Below are 21,217 nucleotides of genomic sequence, written 5' to 3'. Positions count from 1 at the left end.
GTCAACTCCACAAAAACATGTGTAAAAAAAAGTGGTGCCACACACACACACACTAGGCCATTATGTTCGTCAAAATGGTTCAAGAGTGTATTATATTGGTTAATTATGTGATTTTTTTTTGTCACTTATATACGCTTTGAAGAGAATAATTAAAAGAGAAATGTCAAAATTACCATCACAAAAGTTGAGTGCGATTTCGTTTGTTTCTTCATATTGATTTTCCTAAATTCTTGTGATTAGTCATGCTTTGGTTAAGGTACCTAAAGAAAGTATACATAAAATTGGGAAACAGGAAATATAATGGCAGTACTTTACGTACCAAAACCCTAATTTTTTTAAAAAAATTAATCGGAGCAACAAAGATGCCCACTAGAGCAAGTAAATTGGAGAATCCAACGAAAGTAGGAAGGTGTGGCCCCAAACTGTATATGACAATACGATGCGCATTTTTCTGAGGTCCACTTAATTTTTGTCCTCAGACTAAGCCTCTAAAAACTTAGAACTGTCTTAATCTCACATCATTAGTTGATTGAGAGAAATGTATGTTCTACCCCACCGAGTTCCCAAAATAATCACGCAACGATGATGATTGTGCTGGAAAAGTAAGAAATATTGGAATTAGGGTTCTCAAGCCTAATTAGTTTTCGTGGTAGTTAATAAAAACCAAAATGACTAGCTAATAGCATACTTGGAAGATATGAGAGCCATGAGTGTGTGTGTCCTTATCCTTGTACTTTTTAGCACGATCTGCCTGCTGATCGACCAGATTTGAGAGTAGGTATATATTTTCATTGAACAACCACAAATATTCATGTTCTCTAAACAGTGGTTTCACGCTGAGAAATCGTACGGGAAGAAGCAGAAACATTGGTTTAAGCTTGAACTCCAAAAGCAGTACCTTTTTGCCACTAGCAGTAACTATGGGACGAACATATATATATATATATATATATATATTTACAAAGATGTGGTGGTATATATTATTGCCTGGGATATATTCTTTTGACATTGTTAAATTTTAATTTCAAGAATTAAGTATACATTTAATTACGAATATGCATGTAAAAAGTTGCAGCCTTATTAAGCTTTAGCTTTTGTTATCACCATCCAATATGTTCTATCCTCAAAGAAGTAATGTAAGTTGTAAAATTAAAGAAGCAGTACATGCAATGACAGTGAGGATGTGAAGAAACGTTTGTTATCAAAAGTTTTTAAAACATTTATAAGGAGTTGGGCTGTTTCCCACATATCAGAGACAAGCTTCATGTTGTCATCCTTGTTGTGGAGTTGGCTCCTGCAGATTGGCACAATTTATGGCTTGAAAGTGACTCTTTTAGAGTGATATCTTGTTTTGTTTCTGGTTCTTTTTCTCCTCCTTGGTCGCCAACGACAAAGCTAGAGATCTGCATGGATGAGGGCATTCTCAAACAACAAAGTCACAAATTACAAGGTTTGAGAATGTAGTAAACAAAACCCTTATTTATTAATTCATAATGTTTTTCATACAACAAATTAACTCAACGCGTTTTCATGTATTTAAAACATTGCATACAACTTCATTTTGGACTTCCCTTCTTGATGTGTGATTTTCTTTTTTACCTAATCTTTTTAGATTTTCCCTTTTTTTTGTTTTGCAACTTGTCTTGCAGGTTCTTACCTTTTAAATTTTATTTTAAAGGGGTTTGGTCCTATGTCCACTCCCTCTTTTTCTTGTATTTTCTTTTTCAAGTGAGGTAAAGTTTATGTCCCATTTTTCTTGTATTTTATTTTTCTTACTTTATGACGGATGAGGTGTATTCATTGATTAGGTGTAACTTCTTTTTTTCATATCAATAAATTTTCCTCGTACTGTTGAGGTTTTTCAAAAAAAAAAAAAGAAAAAAGAAAAAAAAAATACTGAACTACATAATGTTTTGAATTTTCTTCATTAGCTAGCTAAATTACATCATTCAGACAGGAACTGAAAGGGATATATTGTGTAAGTCTTAGCTTCCAATTTACCCTGCAAATTAATTTTCAAAGGACGTCATAAATAAGTGTAATTTCTTAGTTTTTTCTGTCTGAACCTTCTCTATGTCTGGCTCTAATTTATATATAAAATGCCCAATTTGGCAAGTTTATTGTCCTTTTCATCTTCAGGCAGACCTCAGCTCATCTATAAATTAGTGTTATCCCCTTTAAGGCAGCTAGGTCGTCTCACGATCAAGATTATATGGAGAAATGTGACTGCATAAGTTAAGATAAGTGTCTATGACTTTTTATTAGAACAACCGCAACACATAATGTTTTCCTGCATAGATCAACGGGTTTGTGTTGTCGTTGACTGCACATGTTTTTCCATTCATAGGCTACTTAGATTTAATTAATTGAGTATTATGACTTGATGTTCTTCAACATATGCATATGAGTAATAGTGTCATACATGTTTCTTTCTCATGATTTGTCGAGGACAATTTGAAAACACTAATACATATGTTAAAAAGAAATTAAATGTATGGTTACAGACAATTTGCTCAATATTCTGTTTAACGTCTATCATAATTTAACGAAACGAATCAGATTTCATTGCAAAAGACTTTAGCGTCGAATAATTTCATGACCCTCTTTTGCCTCCTTTCCTGTTTCTTTTCCAGATGATTCTTTGATTTTTGAGATTTATAATTAAGCATCCATACTTATCGCTAAGTTGCATACTTAAAAAGAAACTTAGTAATTATAAAATGAAAATATAATTAGATAATTGAACCTTTGCAAAGTGACTAGCCCAAATAAATTATATATAACTAAGTCATTTTCACAAGGGTGGGTGCGGGGAGGTTTCTCCATTAAGCATAATAATCAAGATTAGGACATGTGAATTGATTTGCACCAAGTAAATTGTATCCATGGTTATATAAAACCCCAAACCCTAGCTAGATCAACTACCGCGAACTGCCACATGCCAACCCCTACAAAACCTAACAATAATAGTTCTCTTATTAGGCAAACGAATTATCAATGCATGTTGTAAATCAATCCAGAATTCCTGGACGTGGCTGTCACCGTAAAAAGTTGATTAGAACTATGTTTTTCTGTTGTTAGAGTGACCTAATCTCATGTAAAAACCTTAATTAGAGAGCTAGCAGTAGGTAATCAAACACTGGGGTTTTAAATTTACAATTAGTCCATTCTTTTTAGGTTTTAATTCGTTTGTATCTGTAGTGCAACAACTACACGTGCATGACTTTTGTTCACAAATTCGATTTCAGTTCATTATTTAAAGACTAATTATTAGTTGTTAATCTTATTGAGCTTTAATCAAAACAGATCGACGAAAGACCAAGGGGGGACCATTTTCTCCATAATTGATATGTTTGAGTCTTTCACTATTCTCCAACGCTTTTACTTAGGAGTAGTGCTTCGTGATCCACAAAAAAAAAACTCTAAACATAGAGTGATCTAAGGAGAGATTTTTCGATGTATTCTAACACACTTGTTATTATTATTTCAGTCAAATTATGACAGATGTATATGTTTTTATTATTAATATACTCTAAAAATGGGAAATATCGACTTTATCGCTCACTCATATTATAACACGTGAAATAATACATCACATAACAAATGTTCATAGTACAGATAAAAATTCCTCACTTGAGAGGGAGAGAGTGAGATTAGGGAATAAACAAATGAGAAGCCAATTATACGAACATAGAGAATTGCCTGTTGTGCTGACCAGGTATTTGTCGAGGCATGCCATGTCATCATATGATATGATATGGTGCATATGTACATAAGTATGCCTGTATGGACATCTAAGGTTCTATATAAAGCAGCTCAAGTAATTAGCAAGTGAAAGAGGAGCTAGGTAGCGACGTGTCTGTGTTCGAGAGGATCAAAATTTCATAATATAGAGATGGTTGATAATATAGGAAACAATAATTCATCAGCTGATAGAGAAGGGTTTAAGTACAATTTCACAGGTGGTAGTGGTAATGTCTCTAGTGATTATCACCACCATCTTCATAATCAAGAGGGGGTCATCAAGGAACAAGATCGGTTGCTTCCAATTGCTAATGTTGGGCGGATCATGAAGCAGATTTTGCCCCCAAATGCAAAAATCTCGAAAGAAGCCAAAGAAACCATGCAAGAATGTGTTTCTGAGTTCATAAGTTTTGTGACTGGAGAAGCATCTGACAAGTGCCACAAAGAGAAGCGCAAGACAGTGAATGGGGATGACATTTGCTGGGCTCTGGCAACTCTTGGATTCGATGATTACGCAGAACCGCTGAAGAGGTACTTGCATAGGTACAGAGAATTGGAAGGCGAGAAGGCAGCTCACCAAGGTAAGGCTAACAGTAATGAGGAAAAAGCTGAAGTTTCACCACCAAGGACAAGATTTCCTACAGCGGCAGCTGATATGTCTAATCCTCCATATATGGAAAGGGGAAATAGCTCGCTCTCCCGGCGATTTTGAGTACTGATCATATGAATTAAGCGAGGTAATTAATATAGTAATTAGTACTACTAGATCTTAATTAAATTTCATGTGTTGAAGGTACTGACTATATAAAATTAAGTGGGGAGGTTTAATTTTAGGCTTTTGGTTTTTGTTATCATGCGTGCTCATAAAGTCTTGGGTTCCTTCTTCGGTTGACTGTAATTAGGTCAAGAATTATGAGAAATTGGAGTTAATCCACTGACTTATTTGTCTTTTAATTCAAATATATATATATATATATATATATATGAAGGTTTTTATAGCGAATTCAAATATGAAGTTTATTGCAGGTGATTATATGAGATATACATTTTGAGCTGTATTCCTACTTGTTAATTTTCTAAGTCGTGATCAAGAAGTAAATAACTTGTGAAATCTTGAACATAGATTATCTTGCTAATCTTTCCTTCTCAATTTTGTCCGCAACCTAAATTCAAGCTTAGGGTTAGTGAATGGGATCTGGATATTCCTTTCCCCCTAATTTATGTCATATATAGGGCGATGGAAACCCTAACAACAAAAACTGGAATCACCAACCATATATGCATCTGATTAGTTAAGCATCAGATTTTAGTGCAAGCTGCCATTAAGTTTTTTGGCCCCTTAATTATGAAATCTACTCAAAAATCAAATGTGCATAATCTCGTCTCAATTTTGATGATAATTAAGTCATGTTCCGATCACAATCTTTCTGGTGTGATCGAGTTAGATCTGCTATGATCGATTACGGAAGAAATTGGATATGCTTAGGGCTTTATACATGGATCCATCTTTACTTTGGGGAAAACAATTGTTTCAATTCGATTTTAGGTTTGGTTTCTTACTGATAATATATAATAAAAAGACTTGAAGATCATATCTATGCATTTTCTCTTGAGAACTGGTTTGCATTTGAATACGATCTGGTTGTTTAGATTAAAACTATTTTCAAATCTATCTCCTTCCCGTTCGCCTTCCTTTGAATATGAAAAGAATAATTTGAAGAGTCTATCCGAAGGTGCTTTGTCCTGTCAAATTTTGGAATTTGTCAAAACAAACTTTGATGCTTTGTTGTTAATTTTACTCCGAGCAGTGATGCAAATTCAGACTGAGAACGTGTCCTGATGTGTAACCCAGCTTACTTATCTCCCATAGCTTCAACCACCATAGTTTTACCTTTGGTTGTAATCTCATTTCATCAATATTTGATGCCCAAAAAAAAAAAAAAAACTCTCTGAGTTAAAATTTTATTTGTTAGTGTACATATAGGGTTTTTCCTTATAAAAATGAAATTTTCTTTCAAGACATCAATTGTTAGTTAAGCCATGTTTTGATTACATATTACTGATGTGACTAAAATCTACATGAGAAATAGAATGCATAATTAAGGTTTTGAGAACCATGTTTTCAAGTTTTATTATCAATCCTGGAACCAAAGTAATTAGTACTAATTATATTGGACTTGGATATCAAACCCTATTTATGCAACTCTTTAGCACTTATGATGCAGTTTGGTTGAGCATTGGACATCTTGTACTCTTACTGTAAATCTCTCTCTCTCTCTCTCTCTCTCTCTCTCTGTTTGTCTGCTTGTCATCTAACTAACCATGGATACATATGCATACTCTAGCTAGTTATTTTCTTAATTACTTTAAAAAACCCACATTAGCCATCACTCATGTACATCATGAGGCTAATTATGTTAGTCAATGGGTAGCTAGGGTTTTCTTTGACAACCGAGGGCATACTTTTTCACCGGGGACCACAGCAAATTTAGCAGCCACGGCTCATCCTTCCATGGTTAATTTGTCGTTAAGCATCCCCATTAAGTCTGCATCATGCCGAAGGTTTTAACATATATTCAAATGAGCTTGGATCATTTTCCCACACGTGAGGATGACTGAGCTCCAATATGTGAAGTTGTATGGCAGTATTTTGTGAGGATTTCTTGGCAATTGGAGACAAACTAAGGGAGAAGTGAGACTGAATAAAGTATTAGGGTTTCTAGGGTTCTCTAGTGTCAAGTACTAATTTATATTAATTAGATTTGCGATCTGAAAGAAACCATCTCCTCTTGTTCCTTGATAACTCCAAAAGAAAAGAGGATCGATCGATATGATACAAGATCTGAGACAGGCAGACAGGCGAGACAATGGATGGAAATTTAAGATGCCATGAGGCATGAAACAGAGTTGTTTGTCCAATGATGCACCTACTTAATTAATTTTGTCACTCTTTAAATGTGTTGTTGCATGATTTGCATCTATGGATTTTTTATATGGATGATGATAAATTTTAAGGCTCAATATGGTTCAATACCAACATCATCGATGTTATTCCAACTTAATCACTTATGGTTAGGTGTCGAGTTTTATCACAAAAGGTCTCGGTGATATTAAGACTGAAAACTCCTTGTTGGGTTTTATCATGAAAGGTCTCTGTGAAATTAGGAGTGAAAGCTCTCATATATTAATTGTATATATTTGTCATATGACCGACCGATGTAAGATTTTATACACCAACACGCTTCCTCATGAGTGGCTCCATAGGGGGTCACAAAGAAAACCAATTCCCACATTAGGAATTGGTCAAGTCATTATATTAGAGCTAACACATGACTTTTCGAGAGTCTGATCGGTATTCAGTAGGTCATCACTTAAGACAATGCACCATTTTTTGAAGGCTTAGTTATTTAGTAGTTAGTTATTTCCCAACTTAACCACATATTGTAAGGTGTTGGATTTTATCACAAAATTCCTCGCTGATATTAACAGTGGATAATTCTATATATTAAATGTATATAATTTGTTAGATGACCGATGATAGATCCTATTCTCCAACATATGTCATCACTTGATTTCTCAATTTGATTAATGTCATTTAAGCCATATTTATAGGGAAAGGAACATGTTGGCTGATGGTTTGGAAAAACTGAATTTGTCTTTAGACTTGGGTTGTATTATATTGGATGACCCTCTTCCTTCAATTGTTGGTTTACTTCTTAGTGATATTTTTGGGGTTGCTAGGTCTCGAGTTGTTTGTGTAAGCCTCTAAGCTAATTTATTTCTTTGTTTAGCAATTCTACTTGGAAAGGGATCCTTTTCGGATCCCTTCCTCCTAATCCACCAAATTAGGAGATCCAGACAATTGAAATTTGATCCAATGGTTAAAGTTTTTAAAACTTTTAAAGTGGGCCTCTGTTTATAGTCGTTGGATCAAATTTCAATGGCCCAGATCCCCTGATTTGGTGGATTAGGAAGAAAAGATCCGGAGAGGATCCCTTTCCGTTCTACTTGGGCTTTGGGCTTCTTTGTAATAAATTTTTATTAACGAATTTCTAATTTACTTACTTAATCAAATACTATCAATTTTACTGTTATTAACGGATGAAGGATCGAGACTGATAGTAGTACCAAATTAAAATTTGGGTAAATCTCAGTTTACTACCCTCAAGTTTTGTGGTTTTCAACATTTGGTACATGAATTTTTTTTCATTCCAGAGTCATACCTAAGGTGTTAATTTTGGGATAGTCTCATACATTCGTTAGTCTGGCTGTTAAGTCTCCCGTTAACTGATGATTTGGCGCCCATGTGGACAATGACTGGGCACCACGTGTCATTAAGGAGTCCACATGGAAATTAAAAATTCAAAAAAAAAAAAAAAAAAAAACCTACCCGTCTTCTACTTCCCCCTAACCTCCTTCTTCCTTTCTTTCATCTGTAACCCGTACCCCCTTCTCTCATTTGCAACCTGCACCACCCTTCTTCATTTCCTTTGCAACCCACACCCACCTCTCCTACCTCACCTCACCCTCGCTCCCTCCATTCTTTCCTCTGCCTCCACCCAACACTCTATACCCGACCCACATCTACCTTCTTCACCCCCCTCCCTCCGACACCCTCTCCCTCCCTTCTTTGTTTTGCAACCTGTACCCCTTCTCTCCCTGCTCTTTTCTACAACCTGCACCACCCTCCATTCTCTCCTCCATCCTCTTCACCTCACCCTTGGGAAATTTAACCTAAAACCAAACCCAATCGAGAATTTCAAACATTGAGTGGAAAAAGAATAACCTTAATTGGAGAAATCTGAGTGCACCTCACAAAACAAACAAAACCCAAATTAGAAATGTGACCAAAACGAAAACCCTACTGAGATAGGACATCGAAAACCAAACCCAGTTAAGAATTTCAAATATTTGATCAGTAACAAATAGAACCACTTCTATAATTGGGGAAAGAAAAGAGAACCAGATAGCAACTACTTGAGAAAAAGGGGGAACCGGGGTCACGGCAGCAGGAAGGAGACCTGTCGGCGTTGCTGCAACGGACGGGGATTGAACTTTCATCCTGATCGTAGCTGGTGACTTGGGCGTTGGTGTTGAAGGATCGAAAAACGATGGGAAATACAGAAGTAGAACGTATGGTGACCTGGATGTTTGTGTTCCTCAGATTTTGGGGATTAGGGTTTTTGCAAAGGGTGGAGATGAAGAGGATGGAGGAGAGAAAAAGGAAGGGAGGTGAAAAGGGTGAAGGTGGGTTGGGTATAGAGTGTTTTGAGGGGGGGTGGGGGGCGCAGAGGAAAGAAGGGAGTGATCGGGGATGAGGTAAGGTAGGAAAGGTGTGTGTGGGTTGCAGAGGAGACGATAGAGGGTGGTGTAGGTTGCAGAGGAGACGATGGAGGGTGGTGTGGGTTACAGAAGAGAGAATGGAGGGATGATGAGTGGGGGTTGCAGATGAGAGAATGGAGGGTGAGGGTTGCAGATGAGAGAAGGGAAGGTACAGGTTGCAGAGGAGAGAATTGGAGGGTACAGGTTGCAGAGGAAAGAAGGGAGGTAGAAGACGGGAGACTTAATGACATTTGGCGCCTAGTCATTGTCCACATGGGCGTCACATTAGGAGTTAACGAGAGACTTAACAGCCAAACTAACGGATGTATGAGACTGTCCCAAAATTAACACTTTAGGTTTCTGGGACAAAAAAACTTCATGTACCAAATGTTGAAAACTACGAAATTTAAGGGTAGTAAACTTAGATTTACCCAAAAAAGAAAAATGCTAAAGAGACTCTCTCATAAAAAAGAGTTTCACAATTAGTATGGATGCAAATAACATCTCCCCAAGTTTAATAGAAAATACAAATTCACGGGCAACATAGTAAAATTAAATAAAAATTTAAAGGCAGTTTAGTAATAGAGGGACGAAAATTCATACGTGTAAAGCAAATCCAATAACCCTAAAATTAAAAGACGGACATTGACGGTGAGGAGAAGTTAGGTACATTAGGTGATAGGGAGTAAGGATCACTGAAAAGAGAAAAGAAGAAGAGGCTAGGAGGAGGGGAGGGAAAAAGGGGCTACCACCAATCCCAAGCTAGAGTGAAGGGGTTAACAAGTATGAAAATTGTAGATTTAGGGTTGTGTTATGGGAAGGAGCAAGTAGCTATGAGCGATATTACTATTCTAAGCTAAATTACGAGAGAAAATGAGAGAAAAAGCCAGAGACACAATAAATTATGGAGAAATGTTGTACTTACAAAGACAATCCTTGCATTCCAATTCTTTGATTAGCAAAAAGAATGATTTTTGTTGGGAAAGTAACGGACTTTCTGCGGAAAATTAGTGTAACGACCCGTCCTTAAATATTACGATGTTTATAAATTTAAAATATAAAATTACGAAAATGCCATTTGAGGCAAATGCGTTGACTTCATAAGCAACTAGAGTTAGTTTAGTGATGAGAGTCAGTAGAGTGAAGTATGCTACGCTATTAAAAAACAAAAACCTTTAAATATAACAAATATATATACATACACACACACACACACACACTTACACTTCTCACTCGTGGAAATTGCTTTAGTGCTTTCGTGAGCTTTTGATACTTTGATTTTTTTTTTTTTTTTAATTATCACTTAGTACTATGATTTAATGATATTTATTTTCACTTATAAGTGAAAGTTTAGTTTCAATCTCATCAAAGAGAAATTCAAAACAAATTTTTATTAGTCCATTGTAAAATTTAACCTACTTACTCACCCTTTAGTTTTGATAATATAAAATGTATTTTTCCCCCCGACTCTCTTGACTTTGGAAAAATTTTCTTGAAATATCTAATTGAGATTTTGGAAATAAAAGAAAACTCGTACTTCATGGAATCTCCTCCCAAACCCGTAAATCTGACAGAGGCATGTGGTTCATGAGTTCTCCATGTGACACCTAGCTGAGTCCCCAACTCAACACGTGCTAAAGAGATGGCACATTGTGCTTTTTCTTTACGAAGGGTCTCAACTTTTGCCGGCCACCACGATGTACGTATTAAAATTGGCATTTTTGCAACTTTTATATTTACTTTTTAATCATCTATTAGATAGTAAATCGTAGTTTAATTATCAGTGACTATTAAAATAAGTACTCATCAAATGTTGAATAAAAATCCCACTTAACTTTAGTTCTGTTCAAAACGATAGTGGTTTAAGATATTTTACTACCGTAATCACTGTATACATATTATAATCAAGAAATTGTGCACTTTGTTGTAAGGTAATGCTACAATCCTTAACTATGGAATCTTGTGGTACCAACATTAACTTTTAGGTGTATATATTTTTATTATTAGAAATAATATAAAGCATAATATACTGGGAAATATAGCCACGTTGAGAACTATTTTTTTTTCACTTGTAAATAAGAGGTTTTAGGTTCGATTCTCACCAAATTCGAGTTTGAACCATATTATTGCTAGCACATTGTAAGGCTAAATTCACCACCTCCTTCTTAATGTAGATAATATCGTTTGTTCAAAAAAAAAAAAAAAAACAAAAAAAGCCTATCTTTTTGAGTTGTTATAAAATTAACCAAATTGAAGTGAAAAGGACTTAATTACCCTTAAGTTAAAACTCTCCCTTCTCCATCTACCTAGGGGTTTTTTTTTTATTGGGTAGAATTGTAGCACATACGGCGTCGTAAAGGTGCCGTTTTTGTGGATGTGCCTATCTCCACTAATTCTCGTCGGGACCGAGCGCGATGTGCCTATCTCCACTAATTCTCGTCGGGACCGAGCTCGCGCTCGATCCCAATACCGGAGTTCTCGAAGAGAACGCCGGAGTTGAGGAGGTCGGGGCAGCAGACAGCGAGCTTGTGAAGGGCGGCCTAGTTGCCAGGAGGCTTTGAGGAGTTGCCAAGGAGATCGGAGACGACGGAAGGGATGACCTTGTAGCACTTGGTCTTCCAATCATGGAGGAGAACTTGGTGAATGAGCAGGCGAGCCGAGCCCAGTTTCACGTGTCCCCCTCGAGCTTGAAAAGGATATTTAGAATGACGTCGTCGGAGAGCTTTGAGAATAGGGTTCCGGCCATCGGAATTCGAATTTGTATGAGAAATGATGGGACAAAAAGGACGGAAAATGACATTGAATTTGGGTATACTCGGGGGTTTTGAGAGATGAGTAACATAATTTATGTTTGGTTCGATTTGTTTTTCAGTTGTTTGTTTCTGGTGAATCGATTTGGGAAGATGGGATTGGGAAGTGTGCCAAGAATTAATTCGGGAGTAAATTGTAGCAATGATCCCTTAACTCTAACTCACTTGGAGTAATGATTTTTTAACTAAAAATCCATTACCATTGGTCCCTCAACTTTAATCCAACTGGAGAAATGATTCCTCAATTTTAACATAATTGGAGCAATGATCCTTCCAACATAACTCATTTTAACAAAATTCTAATAAACTTGACGAAAATAATCATAGCTACACGTTTTTTTATGATTGGAGGGACATCAATTGTAGCAATGGTCATTCTAACATAACTTATTTTGACAAAATTCTAACGAAGTTGACGAAAATGACCATAACCACATTTTGATGAGTTGAGGGATCAATGGTAATGAATTTTTAGTTGAGGGATTATTGCTACAATTTAATTAAAGTTGAGGAACTATTGCTACAATTTACTCTTAATTTGAGCATAGGAGACGAACACCAAAGATAGGAGGAGAAGAGAGTTTTAACTTAAGGGCAGTTAAGTTGTTTTCACTTTAATTTTGATTAATTTAATAACAATTGGAAAAGATAAGCTATATTTCATTAGGTGGTTCTCATTTGCTATATTTCTAAATTTCCCCAATACATGTTGTCTATTAATAATATGATACATGAATTAATAAAATTATAGCACAATCAGTAATATATTGCCCTAGAGAAAGAACATATAAATAAGGGTAGACCATGAAAAGAAGGAAGAAAGACTTGTAGACAAAATACATAGCATGAATGACCAATTGCTGCTTTACTAGACAAATGTAAAGAAATGCATTAGCAATGGAGGATTGCATATAAATATGTGTGTGTGTGTGTATATGTACATATTACAACATGAATAGTGTTCTAAACAATTACTCTATACGACATGTCGTGGAGGAGCCCGGAATTGTAATTTACTCTATACGACATGAATAGTGTTCTAAACAATTACTAGATTTATTTCTCTATTTGATGTAGCTAGTAATTAATCACCTTAATAAGTTTATCTCAAGGATGCAGAGAGATTTTTAGTGTACCGAGAATATGGTTCGGTACACTAAGTGTTACAAAACAATTGGTTGCATACATCTAAAATAAAATTCAGTAAATTTTATTATGACGATTAATTTTAAAATAAAATTCAGTAAATTTATTGTAACACTTGGTGTACAAGGTTGTGTTCCAAGTAACTTTTTCTCCAAGGATGTACCCAATCTTTGTATCCACTTTCTTTTGCCCTAAATTTCATAAGTCATGCCCACTTTCAACATGCGCTTGTGAGGAATATCAAATACTTTATCACTCTGCCTCAAATTTCTCTTCAAGATATTGTAAGCATAATCAATCAAAATTCTTTTCGCTAGACCAGCTCCTTTGGCAGCCGTCACTTCATTTTCCCCAATCAAATGAACAACTCCCCACCTCCATGCTTTGTCTATTGCCTCAATCTCTCTGTCCAACAAATCTTGTTGCTCATCTTGATCATCAACTTGCTTCTTCAAATCCTCCTTCCAATTCTCTCCACCGTTCGCCAAAGTCCCGTCTTTGAATTCTTCCTTAATCTCAAACTTGATCTCCCCATTAGTACTATGCATATTATTTCTCTGAGATATCCAAAAACTATTCTTTATGAACTCTTTCAACTTTTCCACCAACAATACTTCGAAGGGTTCGTTCTCATTGCGAACATCCGTGTACCCGTATCTTGCAACACATCGGAACACATTCAGATCCTTAGGCTCCACTCTCCGAAAAAGAAAGCGCTCTCCCAACGGAACCTTGCTTATAGGCAACGATTTGATTGAGACAAAAACAAGGACGGAGTGCAATGCAGGAACATTCGCAGCATAATGATTGAAGATCGGCGGGATGCCTTGAACAAGTTCCGAATAGAACACGGCGAGGCCAGGCAAACGAGAAAAGTTTGCATCAATGGAGATTTCTTTGAGTTGTTCGGGAGAAATTTTGTGATCAAGCTCGTAATAGTACTTCCTTTGATGCACATCATTCCACACAAACATTACAAACATCAACACTGTGGCAAACGCAAGGGGAAGATATCCGCCCTGGTTAAATTTGTAGAGCACTGAACTTAGATACAGAAACTCTACACTTCCAATGACAAGAACATATGAGATGACGAGGAATATGTTGGTCTTCCATATCATGATCATGATTAGCACTAGGAAGGATGATGTAAGCGTCATTACAAACACCACTGCTATACCTGTATATATTTCCGTACGGACACAGAAAATTTTTCCTGTCAGACTTTGAATGTGGACCATGTATTAATTTGACTCTCTTTCTTGAATGTGAGACCGTGGCTCAGGGTTAGATCGATATGGCAACATAAGCATTTGTTTGAATTTATCCAAAAAAAGGAAAAAAGCATTTGTTTGATGATATAAGTTTGTCAAGAGAACATTACCGTATGCATTGCCGATCTCTTCAGTGCTTCGAAACCCTAAAGTGACTCCAACACAAGCTAACATGAGAAGGTAGTTCACTTCCGGAATGTAAACTTGTCCGGCATACTTGGTCGATGTGTGCACGACTTTCACACGAGGGAAACACCCTAATGATAGTGATTGTTGGATTATTGAGAAAGTCCCTGAAATCATAGCTTGACTAGCTATGATTGATGCCATTACTGCCACTCCAAACATAGGCCAATACAAAGGTTCTGCATGCATTCAGCACAATTAGTACAAAATCCGAGACGTATGGGTAAAAACTTAACATCGTACCCATTAAGATATTATGGAGATTTGATACTTAGCTCGTAAAAGGTTATTATAATATTATATTCTTACTTGGTATCGATTCGAAGAAGGTATCTTCAACAATAAGATGGTGCTTGCGAAGAAAAGAGGCTTGTCCAGCGTATGCCAATACAAGAGCTGGATAAGTAACTGCGCACATACTTATTTGAATGGATCGCACTGTGAAGTGTCCCACGTCAGCAAATAAAGCTTCAGTTCCTGCAATTTGTGAATGTAATTGACGCTTTCATTAATAAATATTTTGGTGTGTAATTAGTGATTTTGAAGAATTTAAAAGAGTTATAAACTCATGGAATTTTAATTGAGTTTTCATAGATTTTATGTGAATTTTGAGTGAATTCTCTCAAAATATGATGGGAGAAAGACTAGATTTGCTAAAATCTAAAATACAGTGATACACTATATATGGAATTCCTCAAAATTCATCAAAATTCTTAATTTTTTAAATCAAAATCATGATTGAATCCACGTGGACTTATAAGTTAATTCCTTCAAAATCTTTGATTGAGTACACCTGCATTTTTATGAACTTGTATAAACTCTTTAAAAATGTTGATTAAATACCCTTGGACTTTTATAAATTCATTTAAAATCCAAAATAAACACTACTAAATTTTTGAATGAAGTAAATTGGAAACCTGTTATTGCTAAGGCAATGCCACCAAGAGAAATCCAAGCGTCTTTTTTGTTCCTCCTGAAGTAATCTACTATGTATTGTGGGTTTAGAGCCTTGACCACCGTCGGATCAAACTTGATGAAGTTGTAGACACCAATTCCAGCAATCATGATAAACCAAATGCAAATAATTGGTGCAAAACTGTAGCCTACTTTATCAGTTCCAAATCTTTGAACCATGAATATACCAATCAAGATGGCTACTGATATCAAAACAACCCGATCTGTACACACATATTAAATTAGAATTAATTACATTATTTTTCACTATCCATTTTACATACCACACACAAATTAACAATATGTGTATCAAATTATCAATACCTTCTGTCATTGCAGATGTGGCTCGTTTGATTCCTCCAACGGCCGCAAGAACTGCCATCAAATTGGAACAAAAAAATTTGTTACAACTTCAAGTCAAAAGAAATCGAGTACATAATCATGCCAGAGTAAGGGACGCTACTGATTTTGTCTTATTGCAGAATTAATGACTCAAAGTTTTAGTGCTCCAGTCAGTAACACCAATGGCGGATTCAGAAAAAAATTATTCGGAGGGTCACATATAAAAGTTTAAAAATATTTCTTAGACATATAATAACCTTAGAAATCAACCATAGTTCCATCTTTCATAATTTATAAAACAGATAACAATACAAGTTACAATTGTCCACAATGGATTTTGATATTTTGAAAATGCTGCATTATAACTTCATTATCAATGGAAGAAAAAGCATTGCTCTCAGTATAAACCATCATACTATCACTCAACCATTGATCTCCATTTGGTTACGCAATGGACTTTTCACAATATTCATAGCGAAAAAGCTTTCTCTACTGAAGTAGCAACAACTAGTAGACCCATAGCCAATGTAGTTAGCAAATACACATGATTATACACATGTAATTGGCTAGGTAATATTTTATTAATAAAAATGGCAACTCCTCTTTGAGGCATTCTATGAAGCACTGGAGTTTGGAGGGTCATGACTCGAGTGACACCAATGAGCATGGAAGTAGAGAGATTTTTGTCAAAACTACAAAGATGGTCTCAACATTGATATTGTTATCCAATATAAAAAGAATTTTCGAACAAGGATATGCTTCAAGAATTCTAGCATATAATATATATATATATATATATATATATATATATTTATATACATTATCAAGCAACCATGTCAAATGACGCGAGATATAGATATATACGTTCTTTTTTTTCTTTTTAATTAAAGATTTGACAAACCTGAGATGCAAGGAGTGAGGACACCATCACCAATGACCATGGAGGTACCAAGCATGGTGGCGAATAATAGAAAGACTTTGGCGAATGGGCTGTTCTCTAATGAAGATTTAAGCCTTGATGCCCTCTTTACTCTTTTGGTAGGCAACTCAAGCTGAAAATTTGAAACATCGCGATCCTCCACTTGTTGACTTGGAGTCAAACCAACCTTGGCATATCGACACAGCAAAGAGTATAGTGCGAACGTCCCTCCTGCAAAAATATAAAAATTAATAACTGATATAACAAAAATATAGTTAGAAGGGTATTATTGTAATTGGGTTATATAACTATATAAGGGATTGTACAGCTATCATTTTCTTAAGTTCAGTTGTATACATTTTCTCTAATCAATCAATACAATCTTTCTTGTTTTTCTCTACCAATTCTTTCTCTTCCTCTGTACCAATTCTTCATCTTTTGTAATGTAGTTAATATGGTATCAGAGCGAATGATATCCAGTTGCAAACCATAGGTAGTGGCTGTATCATAAGTAAACGAGTTGATTTCAGGGAAAGCAGATGGGCACTCGAAATATATCGTTCGCATTGGAAAATATTTTACACCCCCGTTAGAACAGCTTTGCTCCCCTTTATGCAAAAAGTAGCCAGCCCTGAGTAGGTGCAACAAAACAGTTGAATCCTTTCCCCCATTAGAGCTGAATGCAACCTCTTCAATAGAGTAGAGCGCAAGAGCTCTCTGAGTAACTTAGATAGCGTTGTTGTACTTGGTCTTAAGCCTTCGATCATCACACTCTCTGATTGCCTTTTCAATCTCCATCTCCCCTCCAAAAATACCAGTCTTCAAGGCAATGGAAATCTTGGCGGAGGGAGGTGGCTATGGAGTTGAAGGTTGAATGTGAGTAATTTGATTGAATATCCGAAGAAGTTTTGAATCAAAACAAAATTGGGTTTTGGGAGTTGAAGCGTTATATTTGCTCTAGTGACCAATTTATTTTGGAGACTTTCATGAAAAGGATTTGGACTAAGTTTATTTTAATAAAAAAAATGATGCTATAACTTTATTTAATGAAAAATACTTAAATTTTAATGAAAAACTCTTAAATTTTAATGAAAAAGACATAATTTTAATATTTAAAAAAACTGACGTGCGGACCTGCGCACCTCTCACATAAACTGTCTATGAAACTTAACGGTACTATACTATTTATGAAACTTAACGGTATGACACTGTTTATGAAACATAATGATACTACACTGTTTATGAAACTTAATGGTAGATGCTCGTTCCATATTTTCAAGTTCTTTCACCAAAATGCAATAAAAAGATTAAAATATATATATATATATAAATAAATTAAAAAAACATGATAGGGATCAACGTCCACTCTGTTAAAGTCACTCATGGCTAATAGCTCAATACCATTACTAGAAAAATGGGTGATGAGTCCAACGATGTTGTCAATGATGTTGCCCCACCCCTACCCCCAACCATCCCAACCCACACTTGATTGACTCCCTCCCAATCATACTGCCCCAGATGTGCTTCTGAATCGGAACCCCCTTCAATTTGAAATTTTAATTTTAGAGGAATAAAATATGCTTGGATTATGTCTAAGGGTTATGCAACTGAAGGATTGGTTGGGTGCTCTTTGCATGCGCCTTTAGTTCGGTTTTTTTTTTTTTTTTTTTTTTTTTGTTTTCTTTCTCTTGTCCTTATAATTAAATAAAGTTATAGGATGATTTTTTTTATTAAAACATAAAGTTTTGAAGTCCTTTTCATTAGTTTTTTTATTTTTTATTTTTTTTATTTGAAGTTAATTTCGCACAACTAAGAAATTAAGACACTTAAACTCCTAGCAACATGGCCAATATGGGCATATTTACTCCATTGACAAATATGAGTACATTTGCTCAAACGAAGCGTATTGTTAGTATAATATAATTATGGGTTAGAATCAAATGAAATATGGTTAAAAAATCAAACTGTGTTTTCATGAGTAAGAGAGAATTCAAATATTTTTTTTAACAAACGATATTACCTATGTTAAGGAGAGGATGTCGGTTTAGCCTCACAAAAACTAACAATAATATGATTCAAATACACATTTGACCAGAATCGAATCTAATATTAAGTGGCAAGAAACACAAAAGATAAAACGCTTTTTCGAAAGCAATTGACTGAACTTGTATTTGCTTACTAATTTTCGATCCCCTATAAAGATCTTTTTGATATCAGTTATTAAAAAAGACTGATTTCTTTTCTTTTTTTTTGAAAAATAGAAAAGACTATGATTGAATTGGCAATTTAGAAAAAACTATCATAACTGGGTATTAGGCTATATCAGATAATATATATATATATATATATATATATATTTGTTTTTTTGTTTTTTGGTCAAACGATAGATTTGTTAAATTAGATGTTAGAATAGAGAACCGATGAAATCTAAATCCATGTCATGGTGCAAGGGCAACACTCTTTGCCATGGTGCAAGGGCAACACTCTTTGCCATGGTGCAAGGGCAACACTCTTCACCATCACTGTGGTAGGGAATTACTTGCTGCTAGATAACATATTATTGATTTCAATAAAAATTACCCAAAAAACCTACATCTGTGTATTTGATCTTATACGTGGTCAGAAAATCACACGGGTTAGGTTGGGGCTTTTGTAAAGACAAAATTAGGGATTTGAAGTGGAAGAATTTATAAGGGAATTCTTCATTCTGGAATTCCTCATTCTTTTTTATAGTTTAATTATAAGAAGTTTGACAAATTAACCTCAGCAACCAAAATATGCAAACTAAGAAGGTTTGAGTCTAACCATATCTGATGAGGCACCGGAATTTAAATTTCCTTTTTATATTTATTTATTTCCTATGAAAAAGTTGAGAATAGTTTAATTATATTTACGTTAGCGGACCTACAGGTCAGGTCCGGGCTATGTGTTCTTTTGTTTTTTTTTTTTCTTTTTTTTGGTGTGGGATGAGGCCAGGAAGAGAGGGGAATGCGTGTGTGTGTGTGTATATATATTTAAATATTTAATTTTAAATAAAATCGAGTAATTTAATCCAAAATAGACTCTTTAATTATATCTATATAGATATATGAATTTGGTTGACTAGTGTTTGGATTAGGGCGGTGGTGTCTTTGAGCTTCAGTGAGGTTTCTGTTTGCTATTAATGGCTGCTGTTTTGAATGTGCTGTTTCTTGGCACTCTCTTTCTTTGTTATGCCAACCTAAAAAGAGATAAGGATACGGGGCATTTGAAAACAACAACTGGCGCTGCCCCCCACGGAAACAAGAATATATAGTTAAGTAGGAAGGATTTAATAAGTGATCGATGTTGTTTTGTTTGTAATTATACAGATGTAGAAGATGTATGGAGTCTTACCATCGCCATTATCGTTGGCCCGTAAGACGATAAAAACGTACTTAATGAGAGGGATTACGGTGAGAGTGTAAAGGATCAAAGAAAGAACACCCAAAATGTCATCGTCATGGTTGATGCCTTTGCTGAAGGTGCTCGCATACACATACAGAGGTGATGTACCAATGTCCCCATAAACTATTCCGATGCTCTGAAATGCCAGTTGCATTATCACTGCCCAGCCCGCGCCCTAAAAAAAGTCCAAAAGAAAATAAATCACATGAAATCATTGTCATTTAGTACTTAAGTTTGGATGTATGTCTCCGTACTTGTAAATGATAATCTCAAGTTTAACTCCAATAAATAACGAATTTGTCATATTTTTTTGGTTGAAAACAACTTATGTTAAATGAGAATTGAATTCCAAACCTCGTCATTTTTTTTTTGTTGAAAACAACTTGTAATAGTACTATTTTTATTAAATAACATAAGAAAATGGAGACGGACCTTGGAGGCATGGCCATGGGGAGCTGTGAAACTGCGTGACTCGAGGTCCAAGGAGTCGTATCTTCGCAACTTTTGCCATGAAAGTTTCTTCCCCTTGAGTTGATCCTTACCATGATCATGATGATCAGAAACTTCCTGAAGATCTTGGCTTCCTTGATCTGTAGGGTGTTCCACTAGTACCTCTTCATCACGCATTTCTATAACACCTAGGTAGCCACTTCTCACACACACTCAAATTAATTTCTAGAGAGAGAGAGAGAGAGAGAGAGAGAGAGAGAGAACTGTAGGTAGTTTCCTCTTTGAGAGCAAAAGCAAGCTAGGTGTTTGAGAGAGAGTTGAAATCTTGGGGTGCGCAAGTATGTGGAGGTGTTCTCCTGGATGTAAGGATAGAAGGTGATATTTAAAGGCAAATTAAGGAAGAGGCCACAACTCATACGCGTACTCCCATATACTCATTTACTTTTATACTCATATACATTGACCTATATTTTTACGCATGGTTGGCATATGTACATATAATGTTTGAATGAAAAATATAGAAACAAATCTCATGGTACTAGCAGAACAATAGCTAGGTAGGACGAGAGATTTTTTTGTTGTATTAAAAAATATTATTATGCAGTATTATTTTACACAAATTACAACACGTGTATTTAATTTTT

General features: G+C 35.4%; 2 protein-coding genes across 2 annotated transcripts; one reads left to right on the top strand and one right to left on the bottom strand.

The window, feature by feature from the left end:
• Positions 1-3,857: 3,857 nt before the first annotated feature.
• On the top strand, positions 3,858-4,710 carry LOC137716611 (nuclear transcription factor Y subunit B-5-like). The gene has a single exon (XM_068456057.1). It carries the CDS (start codon positions 3,896-3,898, stop codon positions 4,454-4,456), a length of 561 nt encoding a protein of 186 aa, XP_068312158.1. The 5' UTR covers positions 3,858-3,895; the 3' UTR covers positions 4,457-4,710.
• Positions 4,711-13,213: 8,503 nt separating this feature from the next.
• Positions 13,214-20,750, bottom strand: LOC137716593 (potassium transporter 5-like). The gene is made up of 8 exons (XM_068456041.1): positions 20,556-20,750; positions 20,073-20,298; positions 16,680-16,928; positions 15,761-15,811; positions 15,400-15,660; positions 14,792-14,959; positions 14,407-14,661; positions 13,214-14,202 (listed from the first exon to the last, which is right to left on the bottom strand). The coding sequence occupies exons 1-8, from the start codon at positions 20,748-20,750 to the stop codon at positions 13,214-13,216; spliced, it is 2,394 nt and encodes a 797-aa protein (XP_068312142.1).
• Positions 20,751-21,217: the final 467 nt, after the last annotated feature.

This window comes from Pyrus communis, chromosome 14 (assembly GCF_963583255.1).
Source record: "Pyrus communis chromosome 14, drPyrComm1.1, whole genome shotgun sequence".
NCBI lineage: Eukaryota > Viridiplantae > Streptophyta > Magnoliopsida > Rosales > Rosaceae > Pyrus > Pyrus communis.
Note: the sequence above shows the minus strand (reverse complement) of the source record. Positions and strands in the feature narration are given on the sequence as shown.